Raw genomic sequence first — 14,459 nt, 5'->3', positions numbered from 1 at the left:
TTGCTGGCATGAGCATTAGTATCTAGGTTTGGTGGCTGATGATGGGATGGACTCCCGAATGGAGTAGTCTCTGGGTAGTCCATCCTTTCATCTTAGCTCTAAATTTTGTCTCTGTACCTATATCCATTCATGAGTATTTTGTTCCTTATTCTAAGGAGGAATGAAGTATCCACATAATGGTCATCCTTCTTGGATTTTCTTCTGTTTTACATAATGTGTCTTGGATATTCCAAGTTTCTGGGCTAATATCCGCTTATCAGTGAGCACCCAGAAATCTCAGAAAATATTCTGGATCCTTGGACATTGGGCATCCCAGTGGCTTGCTGTCATTTTTACTCACTGACTTGGGTAAGCAACAGCTTTTCCAGCAAGAGGCCTGGGTGCCTCATTTCTGGGAACTTTTAAGAAATATAATATTTTTTATTTGCTGAATTTATAGTATAATTACATCATTTTCCCCATTCCTTTCCTCCCTCTACTTCCTTCCACTCTCCCCCCACTCTCTTCTAAATCTATGCCTTTCTTTTTCTTTAATTATTGGTGTGTGTGTGTGTGTGTGTGTGTGTGTGTGTGTGTGTGTTCCCATCCTTGTTCAGGCCATGTTTAGGGAAGCATGTTGGTCAGACTTCATCACCAAATTAAAACAGGAAGAGATGGATATCCTAAATAGATCTGTAACACACTGAACTAGTGACACAAAAAGTCCTGAGCCTGATAGATTCACAGCAAAATTCTACCAGACTTTAAAAGATCTACAGCCAAACTTTTTTAAACTACTAAAAATAAAAACAAACAAATAACAACAACTAAAACCAAACAAAGAAACCATTAACAGAAAGATCACTCTCAAACTCCTCCAGTGAAGCTCGTCTCTCTCTGACACCTAACCAGGGGATGACACAACAGTGAGAACTACGGTCAATCTCCCTGAGGAATGTAGCTCAAAACCACTCAACAAAATGCCTACAACCCAAATACAGACATACATCAAGAATATTATCCACTAGAGATAAAGGTGGTTTCATCCCTGAGATACAGGGACAGTTCAACATAAATGGACCTAAAAACAAAAGACGCAGAAAAAGCTTCTGACAAAAATCTAGCGTGCCTTCATGATAAAAGTCCTAGAGAAAGGAGGGTGGAGGGAACATACTTCAATATAATAGAAGCTATACAAGAGAAACTCACACCAACATCATCTAAGTGAAGAAAAACTTGAAGCAACCCCTAAGATCTCAGGACTGAGACAGGGCTGTCCATTATCCGAACTCCTTTTCAAGACAGTGTTGGAAGATGTAGTCAGAGCAATAAGGAAAGAGAAGGGAACTTTTGGATACAGAGGGAACAAGATTAGTCCAAGGATCACAATTTGCAGATGGCATATCATACAGAAGAGACCCCAAAAATTCTACCGGAAAACTAGGAACAAATTCAACAATGTGGCAGGCTATAGAATCTACCTGCACAGCCAGCACTTGGGAGGCAGAGGCAGGGGGATTTCTGAGTTCAAGGCCAGCCTGGTCTACAGAGTGAGTTCCAGGACAGCCAGGGATACACAGAGAAACCCTGTCTCGAAAAAACAAAAACAAACAAACAAAAAAAGAATCTACTTGCACAAATCAGTAGCTTTTCTATACCTCAGCAGTAAACACACAACACATGCCCATTTGCCACAGTCTCAAAGAAAATAAAGTATCAGGAGGTGAGTAAGTCCCTAAGGAAAGTTTCGCTTTGGTCTTGACGATTTTCTCTCCCACAGTCTATCTTTGAAGCTCCCACTTATTATCATGGAGGGTCTTCTGGATCTAGCCTCCATTTTCTCTTTCTAGAGTTCTTCTCCTTTATTTCTTACTATTTGTAAAATATCTCCAGCTGAGCTGTGCAGCGTTTCCATTAAACTGTGGGCACAGAACTGTTCAAAGGCCCTGCAGTCACACTGTGGAAGAAGGTCACTCACACCTTAACTAAGAGGAGCCTTTGTATTCTGTGTTTTGGTGACAGCATGGAGTTCTAGTCTTATGGGCACGGTTTTATTTCTGGGAGAATTCTAGTGTTTATAACTTTTCTCCCCCTCTCTACCTTTCGGAGTTCTCTTTACATTTTGGCTTCCCTTGAGTCAGAAGTTATGCGCACAGTCTGCTAGTCCTTCGCTGTCCTCCGCTTCAACTTCGAGACACTGAAAATATGGGAGCCGTGAGTGCTGAGTTTGGTGGCTTCACAGGGAAGGTGACCAGATGACCAGCTGGCTTCTCACTGCCACCCCTTTGCTCTGAGACTTTACTGCCAGAGGTGTGGGCACAGAACTGTTCAAAAGCCCTATAGTCACACTGTGGAAGAAGGTCACTGTGGTTTTTTTAGTTCCTCTGGCTTCTGCTGGCTGAAGCAGCACCGGCCTTCCTGGTATTTCATGTAGAAACAAGGTAGGCTTCTCATGTCCTTTATACTCTGCGCATGCTTTCACGTGCTTTTTAAATACTCAACAAAATATACTTGTATTTTTCTTACCTTTCTCCACTTGCTTTCTGTAGTGATGCTGCCCGTCTTAAGCAGACTTAAAAGATGGTACTGAATGCATGTGTCAATCCTGTAATTTTACCCCAAGACCTACTTCTGCTTGCTGGCTAGGTCTCAGTCAGAGAAGATCAAACAGCACCCAAGTTTCAGAAATCTGACATCTAACTGTCACCTAGGGGCTGGGAGAAGCTCAGTGGGACAGAATGCCTATTGTGTAAGCACGAGGACCTGAGTTCAAATCCTCAGCACAGATGGAAAAGACCGTATGGCTGTGTACTCCTCTAACCTCAGAGCTGGGAGGTGGAGCCAGGAGGACATGCACAATAAACCACACATTCACAGCACACAAAACCGCATGATTTGAAAAGAAAATAAAGAAAATTATCACCTGAGCAACCCTTCACTCCAACCCGACTCCTGACATCTGGCCCAAAGTAACAGCTGCCTCTTTATTACTTTTTGTAATAAAATATTATACTCACCTTCATATAGCTTAATTATAAAATAATTACCAATTAATCCTAAAGCCCTGCCTTAGTAAAAAGCCTGTTAGGAAACCCACTAAGGCCTCTGATTGAAGCAGCTTGATATACACAAGGCTAATGTCAAATAAAGCAAATGTAAGGCAGTTTCACTGCAGTATTTCTGCCTTCGTTTAAAGCAGCCTGGCAGCCAAGTGTAAACAGATAATATAAAACCTATGTGCACACACCTAACAGACATCAGAACATGAAATAAACCCAATGGTGAGTAGGGAAGACACTACACCTTCAGGTAGAACTTGGAGATGTCGAAGAGTCTCTGGCTGCAGGCAGTGAAGCTCTCATGGGCCTCGGTGATGTGGTGCCTCTTCAAGGTGTCTGTTACCACCTCCTTCAGCATCTTCAACAGAAAGGAACACCTGGCTGATATTTCTCAGAAATGGAGCAACTGTTTCAGTTTTGATAATAAATGAATTGTGAATTATATAGTCATTTCCCTGTACTAGAGATAAATATGGTTGTTCTGACAAAACACTTGAGAAAAAAGCAGCCCGTGACATCTCCATGCTCAGCCGTCCTTGTCTCAGGACTCAGGTTCAGCAGGAATTGCCTAGCATAACTGGGGAAGGGAACTGAAATCATGAGCTGTGACCTGAAACCTGAATGCCAAGGTATATGGGTATACACTGCTGGGAAAGTTTTAGAAGAAAGATTTCAATCATGGAAAATCAACGTTTCAATCAAAAAATCAACGTTTTTGCTTTGCTGCACTGCCATGCCAACTTTTACAATAAACAATCAAGCTGTCTACTTTGTGTCCCTCACACCCCCTTCCCAGGCTCTCCTCATGGAGTTTCTTTCCTAGTCACACTGTCTATTGACTCACGGCTTCATGCACGCTAGGCAACTGGTCTACCTGCGAGCTCCAGCCTTCACCATCCTTTTAGCATCTGATGATCTTAGGTTTTGAGTGTTATTTTATTCTTCATAAACCCGTTAGGCATATGTTTTTTTTTTTATTTTGTTTTTGTTTTTTGTTGTTTTTTTTTTAAAGATTCACACAATGAGGTTTCTTTTCATGCAGAAGAGAGAAAGCAGGAAGTCTTTACCCGTGTGTGTTTCTGGGATCGTGATTCCTTAATTTGCTTTGATGACTTTGATTCGTGTGCTCGTTTTTGCCCTGAACTGGTCTTGGTGGTATCTTTGGAAGCTTCCCGACCAGGAAGTGGAAGCCCTGACACACAGTGCTCTGCCTGAGGCTTCCTGGATTTCCCTGTGTGATGGTAATGATTACTACTGCAACTTGCTTGAGAAGGCAAACAATCAGAACTTTCTGATTTCATAAGTCTGTAAGGAGGAAAAAAGTACAAATGAAATGAATCAACAATGGAGCCTACTTTTCGCTTTAAACACAAATCCAAGAAAACTAAAGTCTCTTGCTAATTTGCATAAAATAACTGACACCAATGAATGAAGCTGTTCTTTTAGATCTGTGCTTATGCACTGTGATAGTGCTGTCAACTTGACAGAATCTAGCCTCTCCGGACAGATGGCCTCTGAGTGTGCCTGTGGTGGGTTATCATGACTGCACTAATGGCTGTGAAAAGACCCTTCTTACCATGGGTAGGTCCCTCCCTCTCCATCTCCATGGGATGCTAGACTGTGTATGGGAGCTGAGCAGCAATTTGCATGGATTGCTCCCTGCTTCTGACTGTGGACGTGGTAAATGCACTGTGTCTCCATCTTACCACAGTGACTTCCCTGCCATGAAGGACAATAGATCTCAACTGTGAGGTGGATAAGCCTTTTCTCTTTGACATTGCTTCTGTCAGGGTATTTCATCAAACAACAGAAAAGTAGCTAGGGCAGGGCTAAAAGAGAAGGCAAGTGATAACTAGAATTCAAGCTAACAAGGAACATAATGAGCAATATTAGGATTCCTCTATTTATACACTTAGTACCCTAGGAAGCACTTATACCCTTCACTAAAGAATGTTACGAAAGAAACCACAAGCCTTTGTGTTATACCCCTGCAACGATCTGTGCAAAATAAGTAACTAAAAGCAAATACAAGTAGAACAAAAAAATGGTTCTTATTTCAGTTTTTCTAAGTCACTTATACCTCTTCCACAATGACTCAGAAATGTTTTCCTTTTTCAAAGTAGACATTAGAACCATCCTTCTGTTCCTCTCGGGCTACAGTACACTATAGTATACAGTATACTTTGTCTGAATATAAACCTTTTTAACGGCTTTGCTTTGCAACTTAATCAGACATAAAAAAAATGTCGTGAACTAACAAAGTTGTCATAAAAATCATTTAGCTATTTCATAGCAGAAAACAGTATACTCGTATTTTCACCTATTCAAAAGATCTTCAAAGTTTTATTTCTACACATTTTATAGTTATGTTAAAGGCTTAAGTGTAGCCAGAACTTACAGCATATTTTATGCCCAGGGCCTAAATCTAATACATGGTCTATAGATCTATAAATTCAGTATTTATTTTATCAACATCTAAATTCTAATATATCTGGACTATTTAGCTAGCAACACAAAGTGTCTTGAAAAGTTCCATAAAATGTACTAACACTGTACACTTGGAAGCTTTATTTACATGTAATGCGTGGTTTTAAATGGGGCCCCATGATGCCTCTTGGTTGAAGGCCAGTGCAAATAAGAGAAGGAGCAGAGAGAGAGAGTTCACAAGAAATTCCACCCTCAACCATCATCTTCAAAGGGCAGCTGAGCCGTCACCTACTGGCGGCACCTCCAGAACTCTGGACCTGACCGCTTCATACTCCCAATGTGCTGATGGGCTGAGTATCAGCACAGAAAGCAAAAGCTCTTTGTTTTTCCAAGTCATTTCTTTTTACACTTTATAAGTAAAACGAGTTAAGTACTCAAAATACAAACGAACTTCCTAGTACGAAGGAATGAATCTAGAAAACCACGCAGTCAGCAGCATAAGAATCCTAGGCAGATGTGAAAGGCACTCCTCCAGAGAACAAGATACTTCTCTGGAGATGCTGTCCCCGTGGACTCGACAGGTCACCTTTTCTGGGGGTAAAGACAGCTGGGGTCTTTAGATCTCCGCTTCAATCCAGAAACTTCAGTCCGCAGTTCACCCTGCAGTGCTTCTCCTTCGGGGACACTCTGAGGCTCTGACAGAACTGCAGGGGATGGAAGAGGGCTCAGCACTGGAAAACTGTCTCTGGTGCAGGTGGTCTGCGTCTCATAACGAATAAGGCGAGACTGAAGCTCAGAAAATCCCCCATCTCTTTCTAAAGCTTTTTGGTCATCCAGGCAATATCTAAAATGAGGAAAGAGCACTGAAATCAAATCCAGGAGAACAATGGGGCCTTTTTCCCTTTCTAAAAGAAAACAGCAAGGAACTGTCTTAAAACTTGCCTAGTTCCCTAACAATTGTTAGAAAGTTGACTGAATGGCCTACTTCCCGGCAGCTCACATTTTTTTTTTCTAGTCTGCTATTGGACAAAAGGATTTACGAATGTGAAGTACTATCTAATTCCTCTTCGACTGCACTTCTGTGGCTAGAGATTCAGTTCATCCTTTGGATTATGTCCAAACTGGCATGGCTGCTATTTAAATACCTCTTAAAACTCTAGCCACCCCCGACTTCTCAGCGTGATGGGGATGCAACTATAGGAAATGCTGACTCTGCTGGAAAGGGCGAGTTTAATGCCAGCACAAAGATTTATAGGTATAACGGTATTCAACACTGAAATTCACTCGTCATCCGACTTACAGATTTCCTTTTAAACATGTTGGCTGCCTGTATATCTGGGTTCTGGTTCAACCTAATCCAGTGAATCAATGGCGTATTAACTGTGCAACTGCTTCTGGACTCAAAATCCCACGCCAAGCACAACAAATAAGCATACAGGGAAAGCATCGATGGCCTTGCAAAGTTCTCCACATCCTCCCCTTTCCGTAACTGCATCAAGGACCACAGATGACTTCACCGTGAATGGTGGATGGTCCAAGCAGAATGGACACAAACCTTTCTCTGTCATCTGTCCTTTCCACCTGTAAAAGGGATCTACCATGGTCCCTAACACCAGAGTTCATCTCCCAAGGAACACGTCAATTCTTAGACACCCGACAGCCGGATGAGGCTTTCAGAACCTTATTTCAAAGATTATAGACCATAGATTTATATGGATTAAAGTCCTGGTTCCTTTACCTATTAGCTATGTGAGTTCGGGCAGATGATTTTATGCTTCTGCTGCCTAATGTGAAAATGTGATTTGAAGTACTTATGGAAGGAGGCCCTATCAGGATTATTTGTAATGGTGTACTAGGGTCAGACTTCAAAACATGCAGTAGCCACCAAATGGACAAGGCTGCCTCCATCATCCCCAGATTTATCTTCTACCACAGTGCACCTTACAACACACCAGTCACATGTAGCATAATCAGAACGTAAACTGCAATTGGTGATTGCAGAGCCCGAGTAACCACTTAGTTACTAGTGTGACATCCCTTAGGTTAAGGAAGAAGGGTCATCTTGCTCTAGACAATGCACGGCTAGATCTTATCCACTGGAAACCTGAATATAGATATACCACGCACACTAACTCAGTCACTAGCACTTCCAAAAAAGGGTTTAAAGATGATTCTAAGATAAAAAGAGAATACACAGAACAGTTGGCAGAATAAAGGTCATTGTTAGGAGAGAGACAATGGTGTCAGTCCAAGGGTCTAAAATGACTGAGTCCTGTAGAATAAATAAATCTAGAGCTCTAATGTACAGCAGCAGGAAACCATGTGTCCTATTCTGCAAATTTCCTAGCATCAGACTTTCAGTGCCTATTACACATGGCAAAAAGAAGTAACTATGTGAAGTGTAGCTATGCTAGCATGACTGTAGTAATCATTTCACTCTGCAGATATGCAATATATAACATGGTGTTACATATCTTACTTATATAAAATACATATTACAGAAATTCAAAGCTGCTTCGATGATCCTAAATGTAGTAGTACAGACTGGAGGAACTCTGGTCTAAACCGGAACTATTAGCAATCAGTGCCTCAGTCAGAGGACTGACAGGCAAAAGAGTGGGCTTAGATCCAGATCCGGATGTTTGATTCTTTCTCCAGCCTTTGGTTTAGCTTATTTTGTGGGAAAACAAAACAAAACAAAAAACAGCAATAACTCTGAGGTTACTCATACTCTGTCCGGGGATGTAAATAAAATATACAGTAATACTAAAAACCATGAATGTGTGCCAAGACTCTGAGCTAGAAGCAATGCGATATGTGATGAGCCTGTATAGTGAACTGTTTGGAGAGAAAACTATCCTATGATTATATGGGTATTTTTTGTACTATAATGTTTTGTTTCTAAGATGTAGACTTTTAACTGCCTTATAATTCTAGGTACTCCCAATGCCCTTCAACTGAATCATGCACTGTGCACAAGCTCCCTGTGCTGTCATTAAAATGTCCTTTAAGACAAAGTGACAAGGTAAAGGAGAGACACAGAATACAAGGTACATATCTGATGTCAGGGAGATATTTATTGTTGGACAAATGATTAACAGTTTCGTATTTTCTACATAAGAATAGCTAAATGTTTTATGGTTGCTGTGCTGGTGAGTTTTGTCAACTTGACATAGCTAAAGTCATCTGAGAGGAGAAAACTCCAATTAAGAAAGTGCCTCCATAAGATGGAACTACAGATAAGACTGTCGATCAGTTTTTAAATAGTGAGTGATGCAGGAGGGCCCAGACCATTATGGGTGGGACCACCCCTGGGCAGATTGTCCTGGGTTCTATAAGAAATCAGGGTGAGCAAGCCATGAGGAGCAAGCAAGTAAGCAGCACCCTTAGATCCTCGCCCCATGTGAGTTCCTGTCCTAACTCCCTTCAGTGATGGACTATGCATGTGGAATCATAACCCAAATAAAGCCTTTCTATTCCTCTCTAACTTGGTTTTGGTCAAGGTGTTTCATAGCAATAGTAACCCACACTAAGCTAGTAAGACTGTGATAAATGCAGCTCATAATACTGTAAATAAAACACCATAAGGGTATAAGACAGTAATGCACAAACAAGTATTCATTAATGTTTTAATAAATGAACAAGAACATATTGTTTATAAAGTCAGATGTACCATTAATATTTTTCTTATTAAATTAAATCAAGAGAAAATAGAAAGATGAAGCACAAGATAAACAAAAGTAAATTACTTGTGGAAACACAATCTACCATGTGGTCATATGACAGGCACTCCAGTCAGATATTAGGATGCAAGTATTAATGTTTCACTCAAAGCAGTGCTTCCATGAGCTTCTAGGGCCAATGAAGCCAAAAGCACCTGTGTCCTGCAATTCTCTTGGTGCAGCAAGACAGATGTCACTAGCACTACTTTGCTCAGCTGGACTCTCAGTCCCTGATAATATAAACAGTGGCTACTGGGTTCCACCCTTAGATGTGAGTTACATGCAAACTATCTACCTAGACCTCCCACTTATGTTTCACTATAGATTAGGATCATTACATATGTATTCATGACTATTAAGTAAAATAGAGTAGAGGGCTCTAAAACCTATGAAAATTAAGGAGCAGAACTTTCTAGGTCATAATATAAGGAATGGGATTTTAAATATAAATTTGAAAACACGGGCTTTGGGCGTGGTGGTGCACATCTTTACTCCCTGAACTAGGACCCTGGCAGTGGCAGGTGGATCTATATAGCCTGGGCTATATGAGACCTTGTTTCAGAAAGAAAGAAAGAGGCCGGGCATGGTGGCGCGTGCCTTTGATCCCAGCACTCGGGAGGCAGAGGCAGGCTGATTTCTGAGTTCACTACAAAGTGAGTTCCAGGACAGCCAGGGATACACAGAGAAACCCTGTCTTGAAAAAAAAAAAAAGAAAGAAAGAAAGAAAGAAAGAAAGAAAGAAAGAAAGAAAGAAAGAAGACAGGAAGGAGGGAGGGGAAGGGGAAGGGAAGGAGGGAGGGGAAGGGGAAGGGAAGGAGGGAGGGGAAGGGGAAGCGAAGGAGGGAAGGGAAGGGAAGGGGAAGGGGAAGGGGAAAGGAAAGGGAAAGGGAAGGGAAGGGAAGGGAAGGGAAGGGAAGGGAAGGGAAGGGAAGGGAAGGAAAAAGAAAAAGCAACCAAGCAAGCATCAGCTGAGAGATGGTTCAGTGGGTAGCAGTGCTTGCTAGCCATTCACAAGGACCTGAGTCTAGCACACAGGGCAACAGACTGAGGACGGCCCTGGGGTCCTGTAACCTCCGCTCCAGAAGGGAGGAAACAGAAAATAGGATTGCTAGAGCATTGCTGGCATCCAGCTTGGATAAATCACTGAGCTCTGGGTTCAGTGAGTGAGAGACTCTGAAGGGAACAAGGCAGAGAGCAACATAGGAAGAAATCCTACGTCCAACTCCGGCCTTTTCATATGCATGTAGTCTCTCACACACACGTGCACACACACACAACACAATAAATGAAATGTAAGTATAGCAATCAAATCAATAAAGAAAAAATTTTTCTTAGCAGACAGTTTTGTATGGAGAAAGTATTGCCAGAAGGTGTCCTATAGGAGTAAACACTAAGGAAAACTGAAGCCAAAGAAAGCCAAGAATGTGCTTCTGAAACTAGGACCAGGCACCAATGAAGCAGGCACCAATGAAGAAGAGAATGTGATATGGAGGTTAGGGGAGTGAACATGGGGGAAGCATGAGTGGAGTGAGAGAGAAGGGGTGGAAGAGAAGGGGTGAGAGGGAAGGGGTGGGAGAGAAAGGGTGAGAGGGAAGGGGTGAGAGGGAAGGGGTGGGAGAGGAAGGGTAAGAGGGAAGGGGTGGGAGAGAAGGGATGGAGCAGTAAAAGGGGGGGCGGCTGATAACTAAAACTAAGGGTGGCTGAAAAAAGCTATACAAAAGCCCACTACTTTGTAAACCAAGTAAAAACTTTAATTTAAAAGAGTTTGAATATAAGTACCCTGCATGTATGGATGCTGCTGCATGACAAAGGTCATTAATGAAAATCCCATGCCAGATATAAGGCGTCTCTGTATGAATGGTCAGAGCAGCTCCATCATGGGGAGGGAAAAGTAATATTATCAAGATATATTGTACGAATGTATGAAACTATCAAAGAGTAATTAAAAGAAACAATTAATGGCTGCAGTAGGTTCTAGGGCCATAGATCCTAGAAGGAACCTATTACTAGTGTGTTGAAAGTGTGCTATCAAAGGGCATTCTCAACACTTATGCTTGTACCCATAGATCAGTACTTCACCCAGGCTTCCACAGAGACGCCTCTGCGTGCTAGAGGCAATGGTTAACAGACTCCTAACTGCTCAGAGTGCTGATCGGAACCAACTGCTGAGTGCTCCGCCCTAGGCCGCCCCTTTGCAGCATACCAGGGAGCGTCATGGAAGTGGAGGCAGGATGACTGTCAGAGCAGGAGCCAGGAAGGCGCTGGGAAATGTGTCTTCTGGATATGGCATGGCCATTTGAAACTCACAAAGCTGTGGCCACCAGCACAAGAGCTACATAAGACTGGGCCTATCAGTGTCCCATCATGGGTTCAGGAGAGGTTCCACCCTCCCTGAGGAGCTACTGCACCTAATGGTGCTTAGGGGTGGTGGAGGTGGGGGGTATTTTCTTCAGGGCTGTAGCCATTGATAAGTTGCTCTTATCTGCTATAAATGCTTCTGTACGCAACACTAATTAAACTTAGCAGCAACACAACACACAGAAAGGGGAGACTGTTGCAGGGCAGTGGGCGGGGAGTTTGCCGAGGGGAAGGAGTTTAGGGGGAGCAGGAAGGGGTTAAGACGGGAAGAGTAAGGTGAATATGAAAGTCAACTGAAATGATAAAATAATGTACACGTAATTAACATGTTTACATTCTTAGTTCATCTACTCGTTTCTAAGCAAGTACAATATAATTAGTGACCAGGGAACCTTAATGTGACTGACAGAGAAAATACATACTAATAATGTACAGCCGAAGAAATTTTGATAAAAATATTGCATAACCAAAAAAGATACTTAATTGAACCAAAACATGAGTAAACAAATAATTTTTCTTTAGTAGAATATGCATTGTATACTGGTTTGAGCACATACTTTGTTTGAGGTCTGTATCAGTTGACATCATTTTATTTCACATGCAGCAAACACAACAAGACAGCTGTAGCAACAATATACAAAAGTGTAAATAAAAACTTACTCAATTCCGTGGTAATGGCATTCCGAGGCTTTTTCAAAAGGTAAGACCTGAAGTTTTCCAGGACTAAGCTCTGGTGTCAAAACAAATGTCTTTTCCCTGAAATGAAAAGGGTTTCATTTGTATTTAAGGCTTACTACATGGCAGAGAAAGTTAAAGTTTCTAAGGAGACAAATCTGACTTCTGTCCCTACAGAGGTGTTTTGGTTTTGTTTGCTTTTGTTTGTTTGTTTTGTTTTTTGTTTTGTTACATGAGCTAGAGTCATTGGGGAAGAGGAAACCTCAATTGAGAAAATATCTCTAACAGATATGGCTGTAAGCAAGTCTGTGGGGCATTTTCTTGAGTGATGATTTAGATACGTGAGAGTCTAACTTGCTGTGGGAGGTGTCACCTCTGGCAGGTCCTGGAGGGTCTAAGAAAGCAGGCTGAGCAACGTATGGGGAGCAAGCCAGTAAGCAGCACTCCTTCATGGTTTCTGCTTCAGTTCCTGCCTCAGGTTCCTGCTCTGAGTTCCTTCATTATGGACTTCACAGACGTGTAAGCCTAGTTGCTNTCAGTCAGTAATTTGTCCTGGCAATAGAAACCCTAACTAAGACATTCAAGTCAAGGTACCTGGCCATGGTGGTGCAGGCCTGCAATTTCCCAGAACCGAGGAGGTGGAGGAGTGAGGAGCACCTTGAGTCCCAGGCCAGCCTGGGCTGGGTAGTGAGTGCAAGGCAGGACTGGGAGAGAGAATGAGAGCCTGCTGACCTAACTTATCCTGAAAAGCCTAAAAAGGCAATGAGACAGGCTAAGTCTGAACCCTTTCCCCATTTGTTTACAATGGGATGCCACTCACTGGATAAAACTATGAGACTGAGTAAATCAAGAAAGAAAAATTATTTATAACATAAATTCAGGAAGCAACATTATTCCTAATATTTATCACTCTGACCCTTGGTGAAAGGGGTTTGTGTCCAGCTGTTCAGTTAAAACATTTTATCAGAGGAATAAAACTTTAATCTTTGGTAACAACAAAAAAAAAAATGTATTTACTTTTTACTCTAACTCATATGCCACTTATGTTAGGAGTGAGCAAATTCACAAGGATCAGACGGTCTCCAGGGGAAGTGCTGCACCAGGTTCTGCAGAATGGTTCAATCAGCAAGCCCTTAGAGCTTCCACACAATAGCATCATTCAAGTCCTTCCTCATCTAACCCTGCAGGGCTACTGTGAATCCAAGGGGCTGCTACAGTCAGACTAAGATCACTGGGTTATCCTGCCTTGGCCTCCCTTTCCTGAGGAGTTAGCACCCACTGGTCTAATGGTCAGTCACAGTCCTGAAACTCAGAATTAGTTCCATGGAAATGGGCAAAGTCTGCCACAGAGTTGGTCTTTCCATGGTGAAGTGCAGAGTGAACAGACCTGGGATGCAGAGCTGGAAACAAGATGCACTACAGCATGGCTGGTAAACCCAGCAAAGCAAACTGCATCTGCTCAAAGATGGACAGAACCTAACAAACACTTCAAGTTATTACTTAAAATGTCACATGAGTACCAATTAAGGAATCCTAAAACAAAACAAACAACAACAACAACAACAAAAGCTCATATGCTAATACTGCTATTGAAGGTGCTCTACAAAAAGTATCATTAGTAAATTACAATGACCTCATCATTTTGAGGAGGGACTCTTCAAATCTAGAATCTGTAAAACAAGACTCTTAAGTACTCCACATTTTACTCTTTCTTCATCATTTATTTCAATCTTCCCCACTACATTATTTTTATTTAGTTCCTCAGTTTTGTCTAAAAGAAATGTAACAAATAATGTTTGTTAATATTTCTTATTCCCTTGGTGCATTCTAAGGCGCAAGGCTGTCCCTTTGTTCAATGTAGCACTGCCACCAGGTGGTACCTTGCCCAGGTGAGCAGTCAGGTCAGCTCAGCTTTTAACAGTCATGTTAGGTCAGTGATTCTCAACCTTCCTAATGCTGTGACCTTCTAATAAAGTCCGTCATCGTCATGGCGACACCAACAATACAATTACTTCTATATCGACTTTATAACTGTACTTTTGTTGTTATAAATCATAATGTTAAAATATCTATATTTTCTGATGGTCTTAACACGACCCCCTGTGAAAGGGTCTTTAGACCCCCCAAAGGGGTGACAAAGTCACAGTTTGAAAACCACTGTGTTAAGTGAAGATGCAGTAATAACGCCGTTCTTTCCTAATGTGAAAGAACCATTACATTTTTCTAAAAGTGGCATGTG

The 14,459-nt window shown here is 41.9% G+C and overlaps 1 protein-coding gene across 1 annotated transcript in view; it reads right to left on the bottom strand.

The window, feature by feature from the left end:
• The window catches only part of Mtbp (MDM2 binding protein), a 65,077-nt gene that overhangs the window by 2,870 nt on the left and 47,748 nt on the right, over window positions 1-14,459 (bottom strand). Inside the window, exons 17-20 of the mRNA XM_021216883.2 lie at window positions 12,206-12,301; window positions 6,052-6,309; window positions 4,106-4,343; window positions 3,283-3,396 (exon numbers count right to left, since the gene is read on the bottom strand). Coding sequence (XP_021072542.1) covers window positions 3,283-3,396; window positions 4,106-4,343; window positions 6,052-6,309; window positions 12,206-12,301 — 706 coding nt within the window. The remainder of the gene's footprint in view (window positions 1-3,282; window positions 3,397-4,105; window positions 4,344-6,051; window positions 6,310-12,205; window positions 12,302-14,459) is intronic.

This window comes from Mus pahari, chromosome 17 (genome assembly GCF_900095145.1).
Source record: "Mus pahari chromosome 17, PAHARI_EIJ_v1.1, whole genome shotgun sequence".
Classification (NCBI taxonomy): Eukaryota; Metazoa; Chordata; class Mammalia; order Rodentia; family Muridae; genus Mus; species Mus pahari.
The sequence above is the reverse complement of the archived record's forward strand: the minus strand, read 5'-3'. Positions and strand labels throughout refer to the sequence as shown.